The 25,710-nt window shown below is 46.6% G+C and overlaps 1 protein-coding gene across 1 annotated transcript in view; it reads right to left on the bottom strand.

The window, feature by feature from the left end:
- Positions 1 to 7,067: 7,067 nt before the first annotated feature.
- Positions 7,068 to 25,710, bottom strand: part of Slc28a1 (solute carrier family 28 member 1) — a 48,878-nt gene continuing 30,235 nt past the window's right edge. The window contains exons 11-18 of the mRNA XM_031384351.1: positions 24,403 to 24,528; positions 16,649 to 16,779; positions 13,660 to 13,828; positions 13,360 to 13,557; positions 9,807 to 9,888; positions 8,407 to 8,505; positions 8,186 to 8,297; positions 7,068 to 7,939 (exon numbers count right to left, since the gene is read on the bottom strand). Coding sequence (XP_031240211.1) covers positions 7,867 to 7,939; positions 8,186 to 8,297; positions 8,407 to 8,505; positions 9,807 to 9,888; positions 13,360 to 13,557; positions 13,660 to 13,828; positions 16,649 to 16,779; positions 24,403 to 24,528 — 990 coding nt within the window. The 3' untranslated portion in view covers positions 7,068 to 7,866. The remainder of the gene's footprint in view (positions 7,940 to 8,185; positions 8,298 to 8,406; positions 8,506 to 9,806; positions 9,889 to 13,359; positions 13,558 to 13,659; positions 13,829 to 16,648; positions 16,780 to 24,402; positions 24,529 to 25,710) is intronic.

The following is a 25,710-nucleotide window of genomic DNA, read 5'->3' as shown; positions in this document are numbered from 1 at the left end:
ACACACACACACAGAAGATATAAAGAAAAATAACTAAGTCATATACAGTTCATCCTCTGCATCTGTGGTTTCTATACCTGTGGATTCAAACAACTATAGATTGGAAGTATTCTAAAAAGGCAAAACTACAAGGGGTAGGGGTATTGTATGTGTACTGAGCACATACCTCTTTCTCTTGTCATGAGTCTCTAAACAGTATCATGCCCATTTACACACACTTGTATTGTGTTACATATTACAAATGACCTAGAGCGGGATAGATTTAGGCTTCGTGCAAATGCACAGCATTTTATTGTATTCGGTTTAGTGTGTTTTTGTTTTTGAGGTGGTGTCTCATGTCACCCAGGCTGGCCTCAGACTTGCTGGGTGCTGGGATTACAGACATGCTCCCACCCAGGCTGGCCTCAGACTTGCTGGGTGCTGGGATTACAGACATGCTCCCACATTGTCAGCAACATTTTACACAAGGGGCTTGAGCATCTACAGGATCCCAGAACCAATTCCTCACAAGCATCCTCACATGCCTTTGTTACGATCTTGTAGTCATTTGTTCTATTGTCTTCCTTGGACCTTATTCCAGCACCAAGGGTGGAGAAGGAGTGTTGCAGGAAGCTATGTACACTGGGCCAGGTGTGCCTCATACAGATGTGGGTGTTCCCCACTGTCACCTCACCAACATGCCCCCTTGTTCTCTAGATACCACAGAGAGGCAGCAATGGGCCACTGCCCCAGCTTTACCACATAAGTTCTTGCCTGTGACTTTTCTCCCCAGAGTGTGCTTGTCCTACCTCCCATTTAGCAGGCCCTGCCCAACATACAAAGCAGGACAGCCCCTCTCTGGCCACTCCAGCCTGCTTCAGTCACCTCTGTCTGAGAGGGCTCTTGCTCATGCTAAGCTGAAGGTGCCCAAGACATTTCTGGTGCATATAGGGATAGCAAAAGGGGACTGGGCTGCTAATGTCCAGTTTTTGCTAAGATCTCCAAAGCAAGCCATTCATATGGTCATGGGGCCAACAGGAGTTAATTACCAGACCATTACAAGTCAATTTAAAATAATAAATATGTTGACTATTACTATATCAACTACAGAAGAACACAGAGCCTACAGGCTTATGGAAAATATGCAACCACAGTCCCATATTTGATCTAAATAAATGGTTTTTGAATTATTAAATTGGGCTTTAGATAAAAATGTATTAATAAAGAAATACTGTTACTATCTTTTAGACAATCCAAATATTGCAGTACATTGTGTGTTAAAATAGATAGCCCTTGATATAAATGAATTTTTAATAACCCTTCTGGCATTAATTTAACTTTGTAATATAGGAGTAGTCTTTCAAAAAGTTTGCCAGGGGCTGGAGAGATAGCTTAGTGGCTGAGAGCACTGCTGCTCTTCTAGAGGACCAGGTATGACAGGCATGCACTTAGACACCAGATACATAGAATTAAGTAAAAAATAAATAAATAAGGCATGGCATTGGCTCAAGACATAGAGGTACGCATGGCACACAACTGTAACCCCAGCATTTGGGAGGGAAGTAGAGGCAAGAGGGTCCGCTCCTCCCCACTCCTTCTGCTCTAAGGAAGAATCCAATCCGTTGGCTTCCTAGAGGGTCTGGGTCACTGCCGTCCCCTCTGGCTGCACTCAGGGTCTGGTGCAGAGTAGGTACTGTGGACTAGGTTCTGTCCCCTTAGTCCCTGTGAGAAAGCCCTGGTTCCCACTGGGAAGTATTTGGAGGTGGAGCTTGTGGATGGTCATTAGGTTCAGATGAGGTCATGAGGGTGGGGTTCTGTCTTACATCAGTCTTGGTTACAAAATACTATAAACATAGTGGCTTATAAATGACAAGAATTTATTTCTCACAGGCTTGGGGCCAGAAGTTCAAAATCAAGGTGCCACATGGCTGGACACTCCTGAGGACCCCATTCTGGCTGTGTAGTGTCTCCTGACCCTAACCTCACAGCACGAGAACTCTCTAGGGTCTCTTTTATAAGGGCACCACCCTGATGGCCTCATCACCTCCCGAGGCCTTATCTCCTAATGTCACCTCAGAGGTTACAATGTCAACATATAAATTTATAGAACACACAATTCATTGGTGTGACATAAACAGCTTACCTACATAGACCCCCACTTTTTGCAGGAAACCATCTCTGCTTTGTACTGTCCTTAATTCTGAGAGTCTTTGCCAAAATCCCATATCCTTGGTGACAAGTTTTAGCGTATTTTCTTCTAACTGAGGAAAAAAAAAATTTCTCCTGAAAAAGAACCTTGAACTACTTGGTGGTAGGCTCCTGTAGCAGTAAGCCTTCTGGATATGGTGAGGGGAATGCTGGGATTGATTAGCAATGCCTGTCACGACTGTTGGACAGGTGAAGGCACCTGTGCCAACCTACTTTAAAAGCTGTTCTGTTTTCCTCCTTTCTTCTTTTGTTGTTGTTCTTCAGGTTCTTGGTTCTTTTGAGATAGGAACTTGTATAGCCCAGGCTGGCTTTTTGCTTGTTATATGTCTGAATTCCTGAATATCCTTAAATTCCTGATCCTCCTGCTTCCACCTCCCACAAGTTGGTTTCATACACACGGCCCACCATACTCAGCCTACAAGCTTTTGCCTAGGATGCTGTTAAGCATGGACGTTGGGCATCAGCAAGCGTGACTCCTCTAAGCAATATGTACATGTGGCCTCATCCTCGAGGGGCACCCAGCTTCTGTGGGTGCGGGTGAAGAGCTCAGTGGGAGTAAGAGATGTTAAAGTCCACTGCTCTGTGACTAGGGAGTTCCCCCAGTCCTGTGTGCAACCCCCAGTCAGCAGTACCATCTCCATATAGAAGAAGTACCAGTTCTCAGACAAGTTGTAATTAATTCCCACAAACTCAAGTTCAGCACCATGAACTTTAGAAGAAAAACAAAAGCACTGTAATGCCTATGCCCAAGAGGCTGCCATTTTACCAGGAACATCCCTGGCCATGTAGTGAGTACACATGGAGTCCAGAGCATCAGGACAAGGACAGCTAGTCCCAACATATAAAAGAGGAAGAGGTGGGGGCTTGATCTTGGAAAGACAGCAGTGCATACAAAGTCAGCAGAGTGTCCTGCTCAAGGGCAGTGGAAGAGGGGTTTGGAGTTTGAATGAAGAGCTGCAGGGGAAATGGCCATGGGGTACAAGAGGCAAGCCAAGCCTCCCTCCATGCTGCAGAGCCAAGGGCCCAGAGGACTGGGACTCAGGTCAGCTATGGGGCCCACAGGTCAAGAAGGGGCCCTTAGAACAAAAATCTATATCAGAGCCAAACAGGGACCAACTCATGTGGTAGAACCAGTTACTGCCACACAGGACTCCAAGTTCCCTCTGCCTCAGGGAAGTCTAGTCCCTAGCTGGGAGGGCAGGGGAGGTGGTGGAGAAATGGGTTCATGAAGGCCTCTAAAGCCATTTACTGGGGTAAATGAGCACTGGTGTGGCAGTAGCCTGAGCAGGAGGGACAGGGTTGGGAATGCTAGAGACGAACTCCAGAAGCAAGGGCAGGTGTCCTGGCTTGCTTTCCCTGATATGGTAAGAGACTGGCCAAAACCAGCTTGGGGAAGAAAGGGTTTGCTTGTCTTCTACGCCCTGATCACAATCCATCATTGAAGGGACCCAAGGCAGAGCTCAAGGCCAAAGCCAAAGCAGAGGCCACGGAGGAATGCTGCTCATTGGCTTGCTCAGCTTGTGTTTTTATACAACCCAGGACCACCTGCCTAGGGCTGGCTACTGCCCCAGTGGGCTGGGCCCTTCCATATTAATTAACAATCAAGAAAATGTTCTGAAGGCATTCCCACGGGCCAATCTGATGGTGATAGTTCTTCAGCTAAGGGTTCTTCTTTCCAGGTGACTCTGATTTGTGTCAAGTTAACAAAAGACTAATGAGCACAAATGACCCCTTGTCACCTTGATACATAAACACATCACTATTAAAACATAATCTCTAAGGATTTTCTGTCTCCAAGATCTCTGGTTAATATTAAGATCGAAATATAAAATATAGTTCAACTCTTGAAAGTCCCACAGTCTTTAAAAATTCTATCATTTAAAAATTCAATATTGGGGCTGGAGAGATGGCTCAGTGGTTAAGAGCACCGACTGCTCTTCCAGAAGAGGTCCTGAGTTCAAATCCCAGCAACCACATGGTGGCTCACAACCATCTGTAATGAGATCTGATGCTCTCTTCTGGTGTGTCTGAAGACAGCTACAGTATACTTACATATAATAAATAAATAAATCTTTTTTAAAAAGTTCAATATCTCTTTAAAATATTTCAAGTTGGGGCTGGAGAAATGGGTAACAAGTTAAATGTACTTTGTGCTCTTACACAGGACCCAGGTTCCCAGCATTGACAGCTGTCTCTAACGTCAGTTCCAGAGGATCCAACACCTTCTGACCTCTGAGGGCACTGGACATATTTATAGTACATATAAATACAGGCAGACAAATACTTGCATACAAAATAAAAATAGATTATTTTTAAAATACCCTAAGTCAGAGCCAGTAAAATGGCTCAGGGAGCAAAGAATAGGGCACACAAGTCTGATGACCTGGGTTCAATTCCTTGAGCCCACGTAAAGGTGAAAGGAGAAAACAGACTGTACAAGGTTGTCTGCTGACTCCACCCCCCACGCGCTGTACCCATAAACACATATCTTACACACATAGGCAATAAATAAATTTAAATATTCAGTCTCTTGACTGTGGACTCCTATAAAATCCAAAATAAATCATATACTTTCTTATTCTGAAAGGGAAGAAACTGGGCATGGCTGTAATCAGATCAAAGTAAACCCCAAATCCAACAGTGTACAAAGCTCAATGTCTGACATTTTGGACTCACTTCTAATCTTCTGGGCTCCAAAGGACTTGGGCAGCCCAGTTGTCCCAGCTCTGCCATTTCCAACAAGCACAGCTTGTCTCCACCCAGTTCGCTCCACTCCGGTGGCTGCCCTTGGTGCCTATCCCACAGTCTCAACATCTCTCATATGCTGGGGTCTCTACTGCAACTGAGGCTACACCTCCACTAATGTCCTCTCCTGGCCTCTTCAGGGACTGACTCTGGCATATGGTACTGTGCCTCAGCTTCTCACCATGAACCGTTTAGTCCTAGAGTTGCCACTGTAACTGAGGCAGCACCTTCACCAATGGTGTCTTTTAGTCCCACACCATTCCTAGCCTCATGGACTTCTTTTGCTCTCCATGACCCCCTCATGTCTTCAGTATGATGTGTAACACTCTTTCACATTGCCACATTCTGCTGCCATTCCAGTAGGCCACAGTGTCACAACCTCATTGATGCTGGTTCCATATTAACCAGAGCTGGTTAATATGCCACCTTATCTGCATTGACTGTCCCAGTAAGCTAAAGGTTTCAGTTCTGTTGACTCTTAATTCTAAATTTCATACAAATAGCCCTGACAGTCTTTGAGGGCCTCAGAAGCTTCATAAGCCAGATCTCCATCATCTGCATTTCTCTCAACATTCTCGTCTTCCAAGTTCCCACAGAATAGCCCATTAAGTTCTAAGCTTCTCCAGCCCAAAGTTCCAAAAAGTTCCACAGTCCTTTCCAAAACCTACAAAATCCCACTCTCTAATACCAATTTCTTTAGTTTCCTTTTGTTGTTGTGATAAAATTGACCAAAACCAGCTTGGGAAGACTTTATTTGGTTTACATATATCAATCATAGGCCTATACCTCCAGGGAAGCTGAGGCAGGAACTGAAGCAAAGATCACCTGTTCTCCGTACCTTGCTCGGTCTGCTTTCTTACACAGACCAGGACCCCTGCCTAGGGATGGAACCACCCATATTAGACAGGGTCCTTCCATATCAATAAACAATCAAAAGAATGCTCCACAGATTTGTCCAAGGCCCACTTGAGGCTCCCTCTTGCCATGTGACTCTGATTTATGTCAAGTTGACAAAAACTAGCCAGCACAGGCTAGAAACAAATCTCAAAACCTGACCTACTAGAGAAGAGGCAGGAAGAGGACAACAATCTGTCTACCCAACAGAGTTCTTCCAACACCAGTAGCCTAGTGGAGAAGTTACATGTCACAGATTACAGAATGTGATGCCCTGGACTTAAATCTACCTTTTCTTTTTAGCTATGATTCTTTGGGCAGGTTACTTAACCTCTCTGGGCCTCTGATTTTTCAACAATGGATAACAACAGTGCCAACCTCACAGGAGTGTTGTAAGGACTGAATGGAAACCATTAAAGAGAGGAGAAGAAGAGGGGAGTGGAGAGTGAGGAGTGGGGAGAAAGAGAGGAGAGAGGAGGGGGAGAGAGAACAGGAGAGGGGAGGAGAGAGGAGAAAGGAGGAGAGAAGAGGGGAGGGGAGAGGAGGGAGGGGAGGAGAGAAAAGAGGAGAGAAGAGAAGAGGAGAGAAGAGGGGAGGGAAGGGGAGGAGAGAAGAGAAGAGGGGAGGGGAGGAGAGGAGAGAAGAGGGGAGGGGAGGAGAGAAGAGAAGAGAAGAGGGGAGGGGAGGGGAGGAGAGAAGAGAAGAGGGGAGGGGAGAAGGGGGGAGATTCTGAAGAGTGAAAATAAGAGACACATGAAAGTGAATTGGCTAGTGGACTATGAAGAGAAGACAGCTGGTGACAGGAGAGCCAGGAGAAGCTGAGCTGAGGCAGAGAAGATATTGCTAGGAGACAGATAAAAGAAGAACCCAGGAAGGACCCACAGACAAAGTAGATACAAGAATATAAAGACAAAGAATTATAAACAAAAAGCAGCATTTTTACAAAAAGCTACAATGGTGCATGCCCTTAATCCCTGCACTCAGGAGACAGAGCCAGGAGGAACTTTGTGAGTTCCAGATCAGCCTGATCTACATAGAGGCCAGCCAGGGCTATGTAGTAAGACCTTGCCACAAACGAACAAGCAAAAAACAATAAAGAAAGCTCTTGGGCAGGCAGATGGCTCAGCAGGTAAAGAGCTTCCCCAGAAGCCACATAAAGTAGAAGAGAACCAACTCTCAAAAGCTGTTCTCTGATCTCACACCTCTGGTGGCACTCACACACATACCGTGCACACAAATCGTAAAGGTTTTAACTTACATTTTATTTTTTTAGTTGGGAGGGGCAGAGCATGTGCCACACACATATGTAGAGGTCAGATGACAGCATGCAGAGGTCACTCTCCTCTTTCACCTCAGGGGCCCCAGGCATCAGAGTCAGTTCATCAAACTTAGCAGCAATGCCTTTGCCTACTGAGATCTCTTGACAGCCCAAATAAGAAGTCCTTATGGCCCTGGTGTGATGGTGCGCACCTGTACTCCCAGCGCTCAGGAGTGACAGCGGGAGGGGAGGAGCGAGGAATAGGTCACCTCAGCTGCGGAGTGAGCTCAAAGCCAGAATGAGCTACGTGAGACCCATCTAAAAACCAACCAAACCAACCCCTGTCTAACTTTACTGAGGGCAGTGTTCCAAACCTAGTGGATCCTGGGTCACTCTGACATCACACCTAATGAGATGATGTCCTGCAGGACACCAGTTTGGAAAGCACTCTTGGGGACTGGGTGAAAAAAGGTCTCTAGAGATAGTTTCTGGGGGCACCCAGCAAGTCGGGTGCTTGGGAGGGAGCAGGAAGGGGACTTTGGGCAGGTGCACATGAGGGTCCGAAGGAAAGAGGAGAAGAGATGACCAGAATGTCAACTCTCAGAGGGCAAGGGGGCCAACCAGACACTGGGAACTCACGCTTGGAGAGGTAGGACATGGAGCAGCGATGGGACCAGGGTGGGAGGCATCTTTCATTCACTGTAGCACCCTTTCCTAGCGGTGAGTCCCATGGCCTCTCTGGCATGGATGAGCCCTGAGGTTAGGAAGATGTCCCATCCCAGCTATGTGCAGACTGTGTGATTGTAAAATCGACAGCAGTTGTCCAGTGCCTCTTGGCCGAACTCCAAGCTGGTGCTGACGAGAAAGAAGTACGATATCCAGGCTACTTCTGTAGCAGTTAATAGGCTGCGCAGCCCTGGGAAAGTCACTCCACATCTCTGGTCCACCTTTCCTCCCCAGCCTTTGTCCTTAAGCCTTCATATCTTCCTTGGTCACGGCTGCCATAGCCATAACGTTACCCTGGCCCCAAGTGCCAAAAGCACGGGGGTACTTGGGTTTTTTGCTTTATGATTCTCACATACAGCCCCAGCAGGCACTCACTTCTGGAAGGCTTGGCGACAGCACAGGTAAATCTCAAAGCTGCTGCTGCTGACGGTTTGGTTCAGAAGAGACACGCAGTCCACCTCGACCCTCCTAGGCACATAGAGGATCCCTGTGGAAGGAAGTAATCTGGAGGCTTAGTTCAGGGGCCAGCCCGGCCTGAGCTCGAGGGGCGAGAAAGCAAGGGGTCAAAATTCTGAGGCAGCTGGACCAGCACTCACCTGCCACACAGGCATTTACCAGGGACACGAAGGCCCCAGTGATCAGTGCCCGGAGCACAATCTGGGAGAAGTCGCTCCTCCGCTGGGGGACCAGGGAGGCTGCAGGGGGGCAAGAGAGTTTAGGGCTAAGGAAGCCACCCACCCCTCTGCCCACTTCCTGAAGCTCTGCCATCGCCCTCCTGGCATTGCTCTCTGGCCCAGCTCCCAGCATCCAGTGATGTCCCCTTCAACACCACATCCACTGTAGCAAGAGGAGAGATAGGAGTTGATTCTCTGTCTCTCTGTCTCTCTGTCTCTGTCTCTCTCTCCCTCCCTCCCTCCCTCTCTCTCTCTCTCTCTTTCCATCCCTCCCTCTTTCCTCCCCCCCCCCCATGAGTCAGGGTCTCACACAGCCCAAGCTGGCCTTGAACTTCCTATGTAGTCAAGAATGACCTTAAATTCCTGATCTTCCTGCTCCTACCTCCCAAATGTTGAGATTTCAGGCAAGAGCCACTGTGCCCAGACTATGTGGCACTGGAGATAAAACACAGGGCCCCTTGGGTCTGGTGAGATGGTTCAGCGGGTAAGAGCACTGACTGCTCTTCTGAAGGTCCTGAGTTCGGATCCCAGCAACCACATGGTGGCTCACAACCACCCATAATGAGATCTGACACCCTCTTCTGGTGTGTCTGAAGTCAGCTACAGTGAATTACGCTGGAGGGAGCGGGGCCGGCAGAGGGTCCTGAATTCAATTCCCAGCAGCAACACACATGATGGCTCACGGCCATCTGTACAGCTACAGTGTACTCATACACATAAAATAAATACAAATAAATCTTTAAAAAAACAAAAACAAAAACAACAAAAAAAAAACTAGCAACTGAGCTACACCCCAGCCCTTGGAGTGCGTGTAATTGTTTGGTTTGTGACAAGGTCTCATATAGCCCAGCCTGGGCTTGAAGTCAGGATTCTCTTATTTCATTCTTCTGGGTGCCAGGGTTGTGGATGTATATCACTATGCCAGCTAGGAAGATGAGTCAAATAATTTGCCAGTGTGGCAAATCAAGGACTAAGTATAGGCTGAGCCCCTTCCTGGTAATCACCCCACTTCTCTCTAAACCAGGCCAACTGCACCCTGAAAGACTGCTGTGCCCATTCGTGCAGAGCCTCATTCATGAGGGGCCTTCCTCTCCCTGGCCGGCTGTGAGGGCATGGTGGGAAGCAGAGGTAAGCCAGAAAACTCACATTGGGGGAAAAGGGGGAAGAAAGTGGGGGAGCAGAAAGGGGCCACAGTGAGGGTGTATGTCCTCCACTTACCTGTGACCTCCCATCCTTTACTCTGCTTTTTGCCCCCACCACTCCTCCCTACCTTCCCTAGGAGTCATCCAGTCTCCCAGGAGCTGCCCAGCCCAGGGACTCACTCAGGCCTCCCAGCATGATGCCGATGGAGCTGAAGTTGGCGAATCCACAGAGGGCATATGTTGTCAGGATCTCTGCTCTGACCTGAAAATGCAGATTACAAGAAGGCCTCACCCCAGGACATGAAGCACCCTGGCCTTAATTCACTGAGTTCCTTTATGGCCTTGGCCTTGGAGTCCCTCTTGATACAGCTTTGAGGGCCACATGCTCCTGCTCTAAGTCAGCTCATACTTCACTACTCCCAAACACAAGCCTTGCTCTCAGCTGTCCTTCAACCTGTATCCTTAAGACACACCTATTGTTTTGTGTTTTGGAGACAGAACCTCAAATCATCCTAAGCTGTCCTCAGGCTCATTATATCAAGGATGATCTCGAACTCCTGATCTTCCTGCTTCCACCTCTGAAGTTACAGGCAGTAATCTATAGCACTGTGCCCAATTTGTGCAGTGCTGGAAATCAAAGCCAGGGCTTTGCGTATGCTAGGATAGCACTCTACCATCTAGGCTATGTCCCCTGCCCAATTACCAGCTTTTTGGGTTCTGATTCAGAGTATGCCAAAGGCCACCCTTTTTCCTATCTCTGCAATCTCTTGCTTCTTTCTGGTCACTGCAAATACCTGTATTTGGGGGGCTGGGGAGATGGCTCAATGGTTAGGGCACTGACTACTCTTTCAAAGAGCCTGAGTTCAAATCCCAGCACCCACATGGTGGCTCACAATCATCTGTAATGGGGTCTGACGCCCCCTTCTGGCATGCAGGTGTACATACAGATAGAGTACTCATACATAAGTAAATAAATCTAAACAAAAAGATACAAACCTCTCCTTATTTGGAGCTTAAAAACAAAACAAACAAAAATGGAACACTTTGAAAACATAATTGCTTGCTACTCATGCCTCACACCATAGATAAAGTTAATTTTAGACCACTGAAGAAAATAAGCATTTTAAACATAAAATCATAGGATACATAGGACAATAATGACCATAGCTTCAAGGTAGTAGTGTCCTACTCATTTTGGGGTTGACTAAATACACGGAGGCTCACAAAGTCAAGTGGCCAAAACTCACATAGATAAGGCAAATGCGCCAGAGATGGAATCCAGTCCTGTCCAGCTCAGCTCAGAGTCTTACCAGTTCATCTCATTGTTTCTGGAATTTGATACTTATACAACTGCTTTACAAGATTAGAAAAAAAGGACTGGAAAAAGGGAAATCTTTAGAGAGAAAGATTTGGTATAAAAATTGATGTTTAAAAAATTTAAATTATTTCAGACAAAAATGAAGGAGAGGAAATAATAGGGGAAATTTTACAGAAAGCCATAACAGAAAGAATGTAGGCCTGGTGGCCTGGCCTTGCACTCCCAGTTAGGTGGAGACAGGAAGATTGTGAACTGAGGGCTTCCCAGGGCAACTTAATGAGACTTTTTCTCAAAACAAAACTGGAAACATTTCTAAAGGTAAAAAAATTTCTTCTGGAATCCTTTTCTTTAAGCACCTTTTTTAAAAAATGTACTTTGATGTTATGCCTGCATGTACATCTGTGTGAGGGTATCAGAACTCCTGGAACTGGAGTTATAGATAGTTCTAAACTGTCATGCTGGAAATTGAACCTAAGTCCTCTGGAAGAGCAACCAGTGCTCTAAACTGCTGAGCCATCTCTCCAGCCCACTTGGTGCTCTCTAAGTAGCCAAGTATGGTCCTGAACTTCTGATCCTCCTGCCTCTGCTAACTGGGGATTGGGATTAACAGTTTATGCAGTGCTGGGGATCAAACCCAGGGCTTTGCGCATGCTATTCAAACACTCTACCAAGGGAGCTATGTCTTCAGCCCCCAAACATGCCTTCAAATACAGACTTCCAGTGCGGGTTTTATTTCTGGTGGTAGCTGTAGTGAGGCACACTGCCCCAGGAGGGCTCTGCATGGGGTTCTGCTTAACCACACCTCAGCAAGCTCCTGAGGAAATGACCCAGGGAGCAGAGAAAGTGCTACACTGAGATAGTCACTTCAATATCATCATACACACAGCCAGATAAGGAGTTCAGCTGATGACCCAACAGCACAAAGACTGGAAAATATGGTAAGACAGATTTGAGCCTGTGAGATGGCTCAGCAGGTGAAAAGCTGTCACTAAGCATGACATTCTAAGTTCAATCAACTCCTACAAATTGTCCTCTGGCTTCCATATGTGTGATATGGTATACATACACATAAACACACACACACATACACACACACACACAGGGAGGAGGGCATGAGGCATACGTACACACAGAGAGACAAAGGCAAACACATACTCACAAATACACTCATACACACACACACACACACACACACACACACACACACACACTGAAATAACTATTATTATATATTTTAAAGATAACATGAATTTTGGAGCCAGGAATGGTGGCAAACACCTTTAAGCCCAGCATTTAGGAGGCAAAGGCTGGCCTGGTCTACAGAAGGAGCTATGGGCCAGCCAAGGCCACACAGAAAAACCCTGTCTCTATAAACCAAAACCAAAACCAAAAATCAAAATAAACAGAAAAGATAAGTAAATTTCTAATGGTGTACAGCTCAGTGTTTAGTGTGCATGAGGGCCTACTACAATCTCAAGTATTGAAAGTAAAAAGCTCAGGGCTGGAGAGATGGCTCAGCAGTTAAGAGCACTGACTGCTCTTCCAGAGGTCCTGCGATCAATTCCCAGCAACCACATGGTGGCTCACAACCATCTGTAATGGGATCTGATGCCCTCTTCTGGTGTGTCTGAAGACAGTAACAGTGTACTCACATACATTAAATAAATAAATAAATAAATGTTTAAGAAAAGAAAAGAAAAAGCTCCATTCATCATAATGATGAGAGGGAAAGCTGGCTACAATATAGTGTGGATAGCAACTATGTAAATTCTGTCTTAGAAAGAGCAAAAGGTCTTTGAAGCCTGGTCACAAAGGCTCACACCTGTAATTCCAGCACTTGGAAGGCAGAAGCAGGAGTTCAAGGCCATACTTCCATATATCTTTGGCCAGCCTGGACTACATGAATCCATATCCCCAAAACAACACACAAAAAAAGAAGAAAACAGATAAAAGCAATAGCTGTTATCTTAGGATAGCAAGATTATTATAGACATTCTTTTTTAAAAAAAATCCCAACATTAGGTTATGACTCTGTACTCTTTCAGAAAGGCTACTTTTATAATTACATAGCTTATATAATTTTGTCCATGGTAGTGTTTTTAGAATAAATGTTAATAACCCCTGTTTTCCAAAACAAGAGGCAAGGCATAGTCACCCCCCCAAGGCCAAAGCTAGCAGTGGCCCATCAGGAACTTGGCCTCAGACAAAGCTCTTTCTGGAGCCCGCAGTGCAACTCTGATGCTAGAGTGAGAGAGCAGCCAAGCCTGTCTGGTCTCCCAGAATAGCAGGATATGTGTGGCTAAGCACCACCTCACTGTGTCTCAGGCAGACCCAGGGAAATACAAAACAGCCGTGAGGGGCCCTGGGTAGCACTGTGCCATCCCTGTGCTGCAAGGAGCAGATCAGGACACTCACAGAAATCCACTGTTTCTTGTCACCAAGCCACTCCTCAGCCCCTGCTAGGCGTCGCTGCTTGTACTGGGAAAGCTCTTGATAGGCCACAAACTCATTCAGAAACAGCTTGATGCCTAGAAGCTCAGCCACTACCGAACAGTCCTCCCAGGCCACGCCCATCAAGAAGGCCACAGGCCGCAGGACGTAGGAGCAGATAAGCTGAGGAAAAAAGGACAAGAGAATTGGGTGGGACAGAGGGCTCTTCCGGGTGTCCACCTATCATTCCTTGTCCTGAGACCATCTCCTCCACCACAGCCACACCTGGAAGCTGAGTCCCTGGATATCCACCATGTCCCCCAGCCAGGAGAGGGCAGCGTTGATGAAGGCCAGGACAGCCAGGAAGGCAATCAGATTGGCAGCAATGTTGGCAACGACCTTCACTGAGATGGCAGCCCCAGCGCTGGCTGCTTCCACGAGGTTCTGAGCGTCTCTACCAGTAGGATCAACAGGTGTCATTACTAGCATGTCCCTATAAGCAGTGAATGTCCCCACCTCATAGGTTCAAAGAGGAACCTTGGACAGAGGGTTTCAAAACCAAGGAGGCTTGTTTTCTTTCTGAGACAAGAAAATAAATGACTTTGAGGGGGAAGGGGGCCCTGCTGGCCAACGAATGAGAAAACACCAAGGTTTTTAGGCTGGGCTGCAAGACAGAAGTTGATAGTTCAATGTGTCTCTGGCCACTGGAAAGCAAGCTGGGCTTAACCAAGTTGTGTCGTAAATGCAGTATATCCCTCCAATTTTGAGGATTTCAGAAGAGGGAGAGAAAGAGGGGGAGGGAGAGGGGGTATCTTAGTTTTTTGTTTTCTTTTATTTAGTTGTTTTTGGTTTTGGATTTGGTTTTTTTTTGGGGGGGGGGTGAGACATGGTCTGTCTATATATCTTGGTTCCTGATTATCCTGAAACTCATTATGTAAACCAGACTAGCCTAAAACTCGGAGATCCACCTGCCACCCAAATGCTGAGATTAAAGACCTATGCTACCATGTCTGGCCTCTTACTATTTTTATTGATCACATGATGAAATGAAAATATGTTTGATAACAGGCTGTGGTGATGCACACCTTTAATCCCAGCACTTGGGGGCAGAGGCAGGCGCATTCCTGAGTTTCTTAATGCAGTGAGTGCTAAGCCAGCTAGGAAAGAAGTCTATGTCTGAAAAAGAAGGTGCGTGCTGCCAGGGCTAACAACCTAAGTCTGGTGCTTTAAGCTTACATGGTAGAAGCAGAGAATGAGTTTCCACGGGAGTCTGTTGGGACTGGCCTGCTTTCAAGATGCACTGAGCTTTCATCTTATAGGTCAGCCCAGAAACCTGCATCTCTCACACCTGATAGGCAGCCCCCTTTCCCTCTTGCAGTTCTTCTCTTTCTTGTCTCAGAAAGAAAATGGGGCCCCTCTGATTGTCCTGCAACCTCCAAACAAGTGCTGTGGCACAATGCACCCCCACACACGCAATAAATAAAATACAATAAAAAGATGTCTAGGGACTGGAGAGGTGGCTCAGCAGCTAAGAGCACTTGCTGCTTGCAGAGGATCCAGGTTCAGTTCCCAGCTCCTACTTGATAGCTTACAATTGTCTCTAACTCTAGTTCTGGAGGATCTGGTGCGTTCTGATCTCCACAGGCATCAGACATGCATGTAGTGTACTTACATACATGTAGGCAAAACCATATATATATATTATATATAATATAAAATAAAGATTAGGGATATAATTTGATTGGTAGAGCACTTGCCTAGCATGTGCAAAGCTCTGGGTTTGATTCCCCAGATCCCCATAAATCGGGGGTGATAGTATATGCCTATAATCCCAGCATTCAGGTAGTAGAGGCAGGAGGATCACAAGTTCAAAGTCATCCTCAGATATACAGCCAGTTTACAGTTTGAGACCAAATGGAATACTCAACACTTTGTCTCAAAAATTAAATCAAAAACAAAAAGGAAAAAGAGAAAAGGTGGGGGTTGAGGGGAAGAAAGGAGGGGTGGGGGATGATAGAGGTGGTTTACAGTCTATTTCCACAGGGCAGAGCAGCCCCCGAGTCTCAGGAGGTGTGAGGTCTGAGCATGGGGTGTGTTGAGAGCCTCATGGAGCCTGGGCTGGCCTGGAACTTACTGTGTAGTAAGGATGGCTTCTAGTTCCTAACCTTCCTGCCTCTATCTCCAGGTGTTGGGATTACCACACCCAGCTTCTTTTCAACATTTTAAAAGGTTTGGTTGTTAATGGTGGTGATAAGAATGCGACAAAGACGGTAGGAATCTGGCATTCCACTTGCCAATGTGAGGCTGCCACCTGGTGGTCAGAGGTCAGAAATGCAGAGAAGGTGGCAGGGAGCAACACCAGGCCACCCTAGGGAACCTTGACCTTTTCTCTTGCTGGTCAGAAACAGTTTATGATTTGAAAAGTGGGATCAGTGCTTGTTGTTTCTGCTGCCTTTTTTCTTTGTTTTGTTCTGTTGATACGAGTCACCCTATGCAGCCTAAGTTGGCCTTGACCTTACTACATAGCCAGGCTGGCACTGAACTCTCTATTTTCCTACATTAATCGCCTCAGCGAGTGTGTTCAGGATGGAGAGATGGCTCACAGATTAAAGGTAACTGAGCTGGGTAGGGATGGCTCATGTCTTTAACCCAAGTACTCAGGAGGCAGAGGCAGGTGGATCTCTGTGAGTTCGAGGCTAGCCTGGTCCACAGAGCAAGTTCCAGGACACCCAGGGCTACACAAAAGAAACCAACCAAACAAAAGAGTAACTAGCTGTACTTCCAGAGGACCCAAGTTCGATTTCTAGCACCCACATAGAGGCTCATAGCCATCCATGTGCCAGGGAACTTTACACTCTCTTCTGGCCTCTTCAAGCACATGGTACATACACACAGGCAAATATACATATTAAATAAACAAATTAGTATAAAAGAGTGTGTTAAGTCTCAGAGGTCAAGAGCACTTGAGTGTTCTTCCAGAGGTCCTGAGTTCAATTCCCAGCAACTACAAGGTGGCTCACAACCAAGTATAATGGAATCTGATGCCCTCTTCTTACATGCATGAAGACAGAGCACTCATGTACATAAAATACATAAATAAATACATCTTTTTAAAAAACCGTTTGCATGTGAAGCCACACTAAGGTAGCAATGGAAGAGGATGGGCGCACGCTCCCTGGAAGACAGAAACGAGTCAAGGACAGTGTTGTTCTTCGAAACCTCTGCCCCTACACCTGGCCCTAGTGCCCCTCAGCAAGCCCCCTGCTGTACTCACCCATATGTCAACTTCACACCTTCCTCACTCCGGAACTTGGACTCCTCCACCTCTGGGTAGACCAGCTTGGAGAGGGCCAGAGCGCAAGGGGCCGCCATGACGGAGGCAGCAATTAAGGAGGCAGCGTCAATCTGCAAGATCAGCAGAGACAGTGGCAGGGGCTGGTGAGAGTGGAGTGCTTCTTAGCATGCATAAAGCCCTGGGTTTGATCTCCAGACCCACGTGACCAGGCACCGAGGTGCATGCTTGTAATCCATGAACTCAGGAAGTGGAAACAGAAGGACCAGGAGTTCAAGATCCTCCTCAGCTACATAGTGAGGTCAAAGTCAGCCTGAAACCCTGTCTCAAAATATGAATGATTAAATAAATAAATGATAGATAGATAGATAGATAGATAGATAGATAACAGGGAGGTTATGAGGGACAGTTTAGGAGAAATGAGGTGGCAGAGGGACACGTATTTATGTGTATGATATATTCTTATAAGTATGACTTCACCGTACTACAGCTGGCATAATCATTAATAATCCCTTTATGGGGGCTGGAGAGATGGCTCAGCAGTTAAGAGCACTGACTGCTCTTCCAAAAGTCCTGAGTTCAAATCCCAGCAACCACATGGTGGCTCACAACCATCCTTAATGAGATCTGACGCCCTCTTCTGAGGTGTTGAAAGACAGCTCCTGTGTGCTCACATAAATAAATAAACCTTTTAAAAAAAATCCCTTTATGTTCAGAAGATCTCCCAGTACTTCTGCAAGGGCCCATGAGACGGCTGGGCTGGTAAGGGGGTTTGCTGCCAAGCCTGACAATCTGAGTTCAGTACCTGGAACTGTCATGGTAGGAGAGAACTGACTCCTACAAGTTGTTCTCTTCCACACATGCACACATATACACACACATATAAGTTATACATATATACATACATATATACACACATATAAGAGACATAAAAAACAACAACAAAAAAGAGTGGTCACGGGCTGACGAGATGGCTCAGTGAGTAAGGGCACTGACTGCTCTTCCGAAGGTCCTGAGTTCAAATCCCAGCAACATGGTGGCTCACAACCACCTGTAATGAGATCTGACACCCTCTTCTGGTGTGTCAGAAGACAGCTACAGTATACTTATGTATACTAATAAATAAATCTTTGGGTCAGAGCGAGCAGGGACTGAGTGAGCAGAGTTGACCAGAGTGAGCAGAGGTCCTAAAATTCAATTCCCAACAACCACATGAAGGCTCACAACCATCTGTACAGCTACAGTGTACTCGCATACATAAAATAAGTAAATAAATCTTTAAAAAAAAAAAAAAAGAGTGGTCACTGTTTCCTTAAAAAAAGGTAGGACAAGCCAGGCAGTGGTGGCACATGCCTTTAACCCCAGCACTTGGGAGGCAGAAGCAGGTGGATTTCTGAGTTCGAGAGCAACCTGGTCTACAGAGTGAGTTCCAGGACAGCCAGGGCTACACAGAGAAACCATGTCTTGAAAAAACAAAACAACAACAACAACAAAAAACAAACAAACAAAAACAGTAGGCCAAGCAAGTGACAGTACCCCATCTATACACAATGACACTGAAGTCCCAGAGAAATAACTATGGCTTGCTCAAAATAAAGGACGAAGAGTTAAAAATCCAACATGGCCTTTGGCTCCGATTCCATGGGTTCTCCTCCTTGCCCAGGCTGTCTCTCTTTAACCACTAATCCCCTTCTGGCTGAGGAGTTTGTGACAGATTCAGACAATGCTCCGGAACTTTTAAATGTTGCTTTTAGTTCCTTAGAAGATGGGATGAGGTGAGAGCCATAACCAAGCTATGTGAATACAGGCTTGGGCTAAGCCTGGAGGGTTTCCTTCTCTGTCCTCACTATCCCTGGGCTTGGTTCTGGAAGTTTCTAGCCCTCCACACAATCAAATCTTCCAAGCTGGCTGATTCAGTACAACTTCTCTCAGCTTCTCACTGAACTGCTCTGCTTGGCCTCAAACTAACTCTGACAATACGTTAACCTTCTGGCTCCTTCTTATCTCTGGCTGATCCTGTCCTCACCTGCAAACTGTCTCTGTAAAAGTGTCCCAGTAAAATTGCCTCCTCCGCCCCATCTCTCCTGGCACTGCTCTTAAGTAGCCTCTTCCTCTACTTAAAGGTGTGTCATTCCAGCCAGATCACATAGACCTAGGTCTTTTGATGTGATTCTGTGCCAGAGCAGCCACGTTGCTGGATTAAAATTCCTTTACAAGAACTGAGAGTTGGGATGGATGAAGCCCCTCCCCGCCTCTGCACAGCTTCTGTGTGGTAAAGCAGTATAACCCCTATGTTCTAGTTTTGAATACCTATGGGGACAGGGAACTCACCACTTCAAGGTAGCCTGTCTCACCCACTCCTGTATTAGGGAGTCACTGACCCCTGAGGCACTGGGTCTGTCTCTGTAAATCACACTGGACAAGTACTCCAGCAAGATCATAAACCACCACCAACTCTGGGGCGGGGGGGTGGGACACTTGTAAAACACACACCCTCACTGCTCCAGAGACAGATGAGCAGCTGTCCTCCACTGAGCTACTCATCTAACTGACAATGAGCAAATATTCTGTTCTTTTAAAGATCTGTTTATTTATTTTGTGTGAATGGGCATTTTGCCTACATGTATGCATGTGCATTGTGTGAGCCTGGTGCCTGTGGAGGCAAGCAGAGAGCCTCAGATCTCCTGAGATAGGAGTGACAGATGTTTGTGAGCTGCCATGTGGGTGCTGGGAATGGAATGTGGGTTCTCTGTAAGAGCAACCGGTGCTCTCACCCACCGAGCCATCTCTCCATCCTGAGAATGGCCTCGAGAAAGTGATGCTTCTCTGAGTTATGCAGTAACATGGGAAAGTGTCCACAAAACTGTGTGAAGAGCAGGGCTGTAACTATGGGAAAAACAAACACCAAATTGTCTAGAGGTCCAGAAAGGAGCCCTCTAACTGTCAGCACACTGGCTGTTCCTGGCAAGCTGGGTTTGAAGTGATTTTCTTTCTTGGTGCTTTTTGATATTTTCCAATAGGTCCATAACTCAAAACTATTTTAAAAAAAAAAAAAACAGAAAAACAAAAATAGATCTTTTCTCCTTAATTTTTGTAGTAAGCCAATAGCAGTTTTTAAATTTTAAGTAGAAAGGAAGGGGGTCTGGAATGTGGCTCAGGCAGAGTGTTTGTCTAACCATGGAGGGAGCACTGGCTTCCATCCCCAGTTACACGAGTGGGGAGGGATGCTACAATCCTGTAAATCTAGCACTCTGGGCGGAAGAATCAGAAGTGCAAGGTCAGCCTTGGTTACTTGAGACTAGCCTAGAAACGTGAGACTGTTTTTAATAGGACAGGGTGGGGGAGGGGATGGACAGATGCCTTCACAATTAAGAATCCTGCTGCTCTTGCAGAGGACCTGAGTTCAGTTCCCTGTCCCACAAAAACAGGCAACTTGAGACAGATGCCCTTTTCTGGACATGGTGATATGTGCCTTTAGTCTTAGCAGAGGCAGTCTGTGAGTTCAAGACCAACCTAATCTATATAGTGAATTCCAGGTTATTCAGAGCTACACAGTAAGACCCTGTCTCAAGAGGGAGCCTCAAGGGAGTGGGCAGGAGGTGAGTTTACATGGGCTCGGGCTAATAAAGGCAGAGGACAGAGGAATCAGGGAAGCTGAAGAAGGCCTGGAGATCTTCAGGCCCCAAAATCCTCCTCCTTTTTCTAAACCCCACTTGTCTCTCATTACTCAGAAGCAGAAACTACCTACGGTGTGAAAATGAAGTCCCTCACAAAGAGCCTCAGCTGCCTCAGAGCCCGGAGTTCATCAATGAGTTCCTCCATCCCCACTGACTGCGGAGGGAAAGGCTGGCTGGGAGAAGCAGGTCACTGGGACATGCCTGGAAGGGGCCATCTTGCACCCAGACTCTTCAGCCTCCTCTCTGTCTCTCTGCATCCTTGACTGCCCTGAAATGAACAGAACTATTCTATGACACCCTCTCTGCCAGGATGATCCATCTCAACACAAGCCCACAGTGATGGGGCAACCTCTAAAGGGGTGGGTGGAAACCTCTAAAGTCATGATAATAAATAAAATGCATCTCCATGTTTCAACTCTTTCTCCGGTGTGCTTTGTCCTAGTAACAGAAAGCTCTCTTGCAACCATGAAAACGAACCAGCCAGAGGCCCAACTCTTCTTCCCTGTCACCAGCACCTCCTGGAAGAGGGCAGCCTGGGTAGGGCCCTCTTGGAGCTTTCAGAGCTTCACACCGGAACCTGGGGCTTCTCTATCTGACAGTCTAGACACGGACCTCTTCCTTCAGCTTGAAGAGTACACCCAGTTTGTGAGCTTGGATTTTAGGGGGGAACACATATTCTAGAGCCATTACGGCCACAGTCTCAAATCCCACGGGGTCGTTCCTGCTTTTGCGGAGAGGTGGAGCCCTGCATGTAGGTGATGAAGTGGTGCTGGTTCATCTCACAGCAGCCTCCTGTGGTCCCTTAGTACCTCCCCCAGCCATGCGTCCAGGAGCACAGTCAAGAATGCCTTCCATCCTAGCCACCCAGGCTTCCCTCCACCCTCTGGAAATAGGACACTGAGCACAGCACTTCGCAGAGAGGTAGTGAGAACGGAAACAAAGGAGAGATTTCTGGTCTATTTTGGTTTTGGGTTTTTTTTTTTTTGTTTGTTTGTTTGTTTGTTTGTTTTGCTTTTTGGGGTTTTTGTTTTGTTGGTTGTTTGTTTGGTTGGTTGGTTCTTCAAGACAGGGTTTCTTCTTCTTCTTTTTTTTCTTTCAAGACAGGTTTTCTCTGTATAGCCCAGGCTGTCCTGGAACTCACTCTGTAGACCAGGCTGGCCTCGAACTCAGAAATCTGCCTGCCTCTGCCTCCCAAGTGCTGGGATTAAAAGTGCCCACTATTGCTCACCTTCTGATCTTAATATGGTCACTTTTCAGTACCATGCTAAGAGTTTTCTGACAATCTTCAGTATATCTATTGCAGTCAGGTGACCAGTATGTCTGCCCATTTTACAGATGTGGAAACTAAGCAACAGAGTTACTTTGCCCACTCAGGATCTTGCCGACCCTGTTTCCCTTGGGGACAATTCAATGAGAAACATGAGTGACCAACTCCTGAATGTTGCCATGACCAGCCTGGGTTCAGAGACTCCTGCACCGAGAGACTAGTTTGTTTAAATTTGTAGTGAAAGCTGATGTCTATCCGAGAGCCTTTGGAACAACAGCATGGTTGGGAGGTCAGAACAAAATGATTCAGTCAAATGACACTTGAGGCTGTGCGACAAAAGAGAAGACCTAGGCTGGCACTGTCTAATACAAACACAACAGAGACCACATCTATACTTTCATTCCTGCTACATTCTTTAGAAATGGTCTTGTGTAGCCCAGGCTAACCTCAAAGTTGCTATGCAGTTGACGGACCTCAAATTTGTAATCTGTCTCCTCTACCCCCCAGCTGTTGGGCCTACATAGCATGTAACACCAACCAGAAAAGCACCAACACATTTACTGTAGCCAGCAGCCACATGTTTAAAAGTGTAAAGAAAGCCAGGCCTGGGGGTACAAGTCTGTAACACTATTTGGGAAGCTGAAGTGGGAAGGGAAGGCACCACTTCAAGGGCAGTCTAAGTAACTTAGTTAGACATTTAAAAAAAAAAAAATGGGACCTTAGCTCAGTGGTACAGAGCTAACATTCGGGATTAAAGCCCTGGGTTTGCTCTTTAGCACTGAAGAAAGAATACTGGACACCTCATTTTTAACTGTCTATGTTTCAGGTACTCAGTAGCTCCTGGCTACTGTGTTGGACAGGTCCTACTGCTATCCAAACACCTGCAATAAGGAGGATATGGCAAAGGGTCAGAAGCTGAGCCACCAAGAGAAATCTGGGACGTGAGGGGACCAGCAAGATGGCTCAGTCGGTAAAAGCACTTGTCATGACAAGCCTCCATTCAATCCCCAGAACCCATGGTGGGGAACTGACTCCCTCCCACCCACACAAGCGTACCTTTGACATGTGTGCCACTGTGCTCATACACAAACAATAATAGTAAAAATAAAGGTGTGGTAAAAATAAGAAATAAAGAAAATAAAGAATCTATGAACTGGGAGTGTAGCTCAATGACTTGCCTAGCATATATGGGGTCTTGAGTTTAAAAGCCAGATGTACAAAAGAAAGAAAAAGAATCTGGGAGGCTCCCTGGGAAGGCAGTTGAGGGAATGGGGCTGAAGGCCAGGCAGCGGCAGCTAAAGGCAGATAGGGGGCAGAAGAGAGCTTCTCCACAGCCAGGGACCGAAGAAGTAGAGTGTGAAGAGAAGGAAGGTCCCTCTGTTAGGTGCCTTCCCAGACCCTGCTATGGCTGCGGCCTGGGGCTTTCCCCCTGGACCCCTGTGGCAGCCTCCGCACATTCCCAAACCCTGCTATGGTTGCAGCCTGCAGCTTCCCCTCTGGAGCCCTGTGGCCGTACATCCTACAGTCTACAGAGAAAAGGAGGCCAGGCTGTCAGCTGGGAGGAAAGCGTTCTGGGGCCAGACCTGGACTCATAACTGAAGAGAAGGGAGGAGCTGAGTTTTAAGCCAGATGCTATAAAATGGACAAAAATCTTCCAATATAGATGGTCTCTGACTTCATGGCTCAAACGAATAGTTCCTACATCAAGGTGGTAATAAAGTGATAAGCATTCTGCAGAAATTGTACTTGGCTTTTTGAATTGTGTTACTTCCCAGGCTGGCCAATTGCAGTGGGATGTTTTCTTGTGATGCTGGTGGCAGCAGCCAGGCAAGCCCCGAGTCCAGGTCTGCCTAAGGGAAGGAAGCTTGGTGCTGACAGTGTACTGTCTGTGATGGAGCTGGTATTTTCAACTTAAGATACGCTTATTGGTGTGTTTACTGGGTATAGCCCCGCTGTACATCTGTGGGCTTTTTTGTTTGTTTTGTTTTAATTTTGTTTAAAATGGGGTTTCACTATGTGACCATGATTTTTGATCCTCCTGCCTATGCCTCCTAAGTACTAGAATTACAGTTCTTTTAAAAAAGGAAATTGGAGCTGGAGAGATGGCTCAGAGGTTAAGAGCACTGACTGCTCCTCCAGAGGTCCTGAGTTCAATTTCCCAGCAAGCACATGGTGGCTCACAAGCATCTGTAATGAGATCTGATGCCCTCTTCTGGTGTGTTTGAAGACAGCTACAGTGTACTCACATACATAAAATAATTAATTCCAAGAAAGAAAAAGAAAAGGAAAAAAAATTAGTGTGTGTGCACACACACACAAGTAATTTTTTCTCTGCCTATGCTATTGTATTATGAATTAAGGGTCCAATTTATAATGGATTGACCCCATGAGAGGATTGTGATATACATTATTTAGGAGGGCAGATCCCCAGGGAAAGCCTACATTTGGGACTATGGAAAAATGACCATGCACTTTGGAGTCAGATCTGGGTTCAGATCCTGGCTTTAACCATTAATTTATTCTCCAAGCCTCAATTTGCTTATCTACAAAATGGGTATATTAAAGCACCTAGCATAGTGCCTAATACATAATAAGAGCTTAGTAAAGGGAATTCTGGGAATCTGTCCCAGTGACTATTTAAAAAGTCTAACCAAGTAGACTTGCTCAGGCAAAGCTGGCCTTTGAGACAGAGAGGGGACATCCCATGGTTGCTGTGACGGGGAGCATGTGGGGCTTCCAGAAAGGCAATTTCAGGGCTTTGGCACAGCCAGGCAGAGAAAGGTTCTACCTACCCCGAAGGAGATGTAGGCGCCCAGGAGGCTGCCAGCAATGGTAGCATAGCCTCCAGTCATAACGACGTGAACTTCAGAGAGTGTCATGTCTGCCAGATAGGGCCGGATTAGCAGCGGAGCTTCAGTCTACAAACAAATCAGAAGGCGAACAGTGAGCAGCACTGGTGGCTGGGCACTGTTCTCACTGCCCTAGCTGTGGGAGTGATGGTCACAGTTCTTGACGAAGAATCTCAGAGGAGACAGAGGGTGGGTTCCTATTCAGCTGAGCCTCTCTGGACCTCATTGTCCTCTTACCTGTATGACAGGACCTGCTTACCACCACCCTACCCCACCCCTGTGTGCTGACTTACCATGTTCCTCATACCCAGGCACCTCCCCTCAGTGCTTACAACCTGGACAGAAAGGACCCTCATTTTCCAGGGAAGCAAACAGAAGCCTTGGAGGAGAAGCAAGCTGAAACTTCAAATGAGCCCAGGGGATATTGCAAAGGAAGGGGCTGGGCAAGCAATGGGCACTTGCTTTGGGGCTTGTGGGGAAGTCTGGGCCAGTCTTTATTTTTCCAGTCCAGCTCTGGAACCTCTAACATTCTTGGTACTGCTCTGCAGGATGGGAAGGTGGGTGTATGGTGGTTAATCTTCATATTCAATGTGACTGGGTTTAGAATAACTGTGGAAATACACCTCTTAGTGCATCTGTAACGATGCTATCAAAGAGATCTGACTGAGGAGGGATGATCCACCTGCCCTGAATGTGGATACACCATCTTGTAGGTTGGGGCTCCAGAATGAATGTAAAGTAGAAAGTTGTAGGGGATATGAAAGTCAACCTTCTGAAGGAAAAAGTGGGATGAAGAGCAAGGTACCTCAGGCTTCTGAGACTCCTCAAAGAGTCCTGATCTGCTGTACACGGCATTAGATCTAAGATGGCTCCCAGAATACCAGTGAAACAACAAAAAGGAATGGGGGCCAGGTGACGGCTGCTTCCCCAGACCAACATCACCACTTTTTGGAAGTCCTAACTCCTCCCACTTCTTCTGAGTAACCTCATCAGGCAGGACTTTCATTGGAGCCTGGTGACAGTGTGATGAGATAAGATTGGCCAAGGATTTAGGGCCTTGGAATTGGCTCAAACACTGTATATAAGCATATGCGCTGGGTAATAAACTTGGATCTGTATCCTGATGCTGCTCTCTGGAGTCTGATTGCTCAGGATTGGTCACATACCTGTTGCCTCTCTTCTCACCCTGTCCCCATCCTCAGTCCTATACCCACAGACAGTAAGCTGAACACCCACATTTGTCTCACACCC

Source organism: Mastomys coucha, unplaced genomic scaffold (assembly GCF_008632895.1).
Source record: "Mastomys coucha isolate ucsf_1 unplaced genomic scaffold, UCSF_Mcou_1 pScaffold21, whole genome shotgun sequence".
In the NCBI taxonomy this organism is placed as follows: domain Eukaryota; kingdom Metazoa; phylum Chordata; class Mammalia; order Rodentia; family Muridae; genus Mastomys; species Mastomys coucha.
The sequence above is the reverse complement of the archived record's forward strand: the minus strand, read 5'-3'. Positions and strand labels throughout refer to the sequence as shown.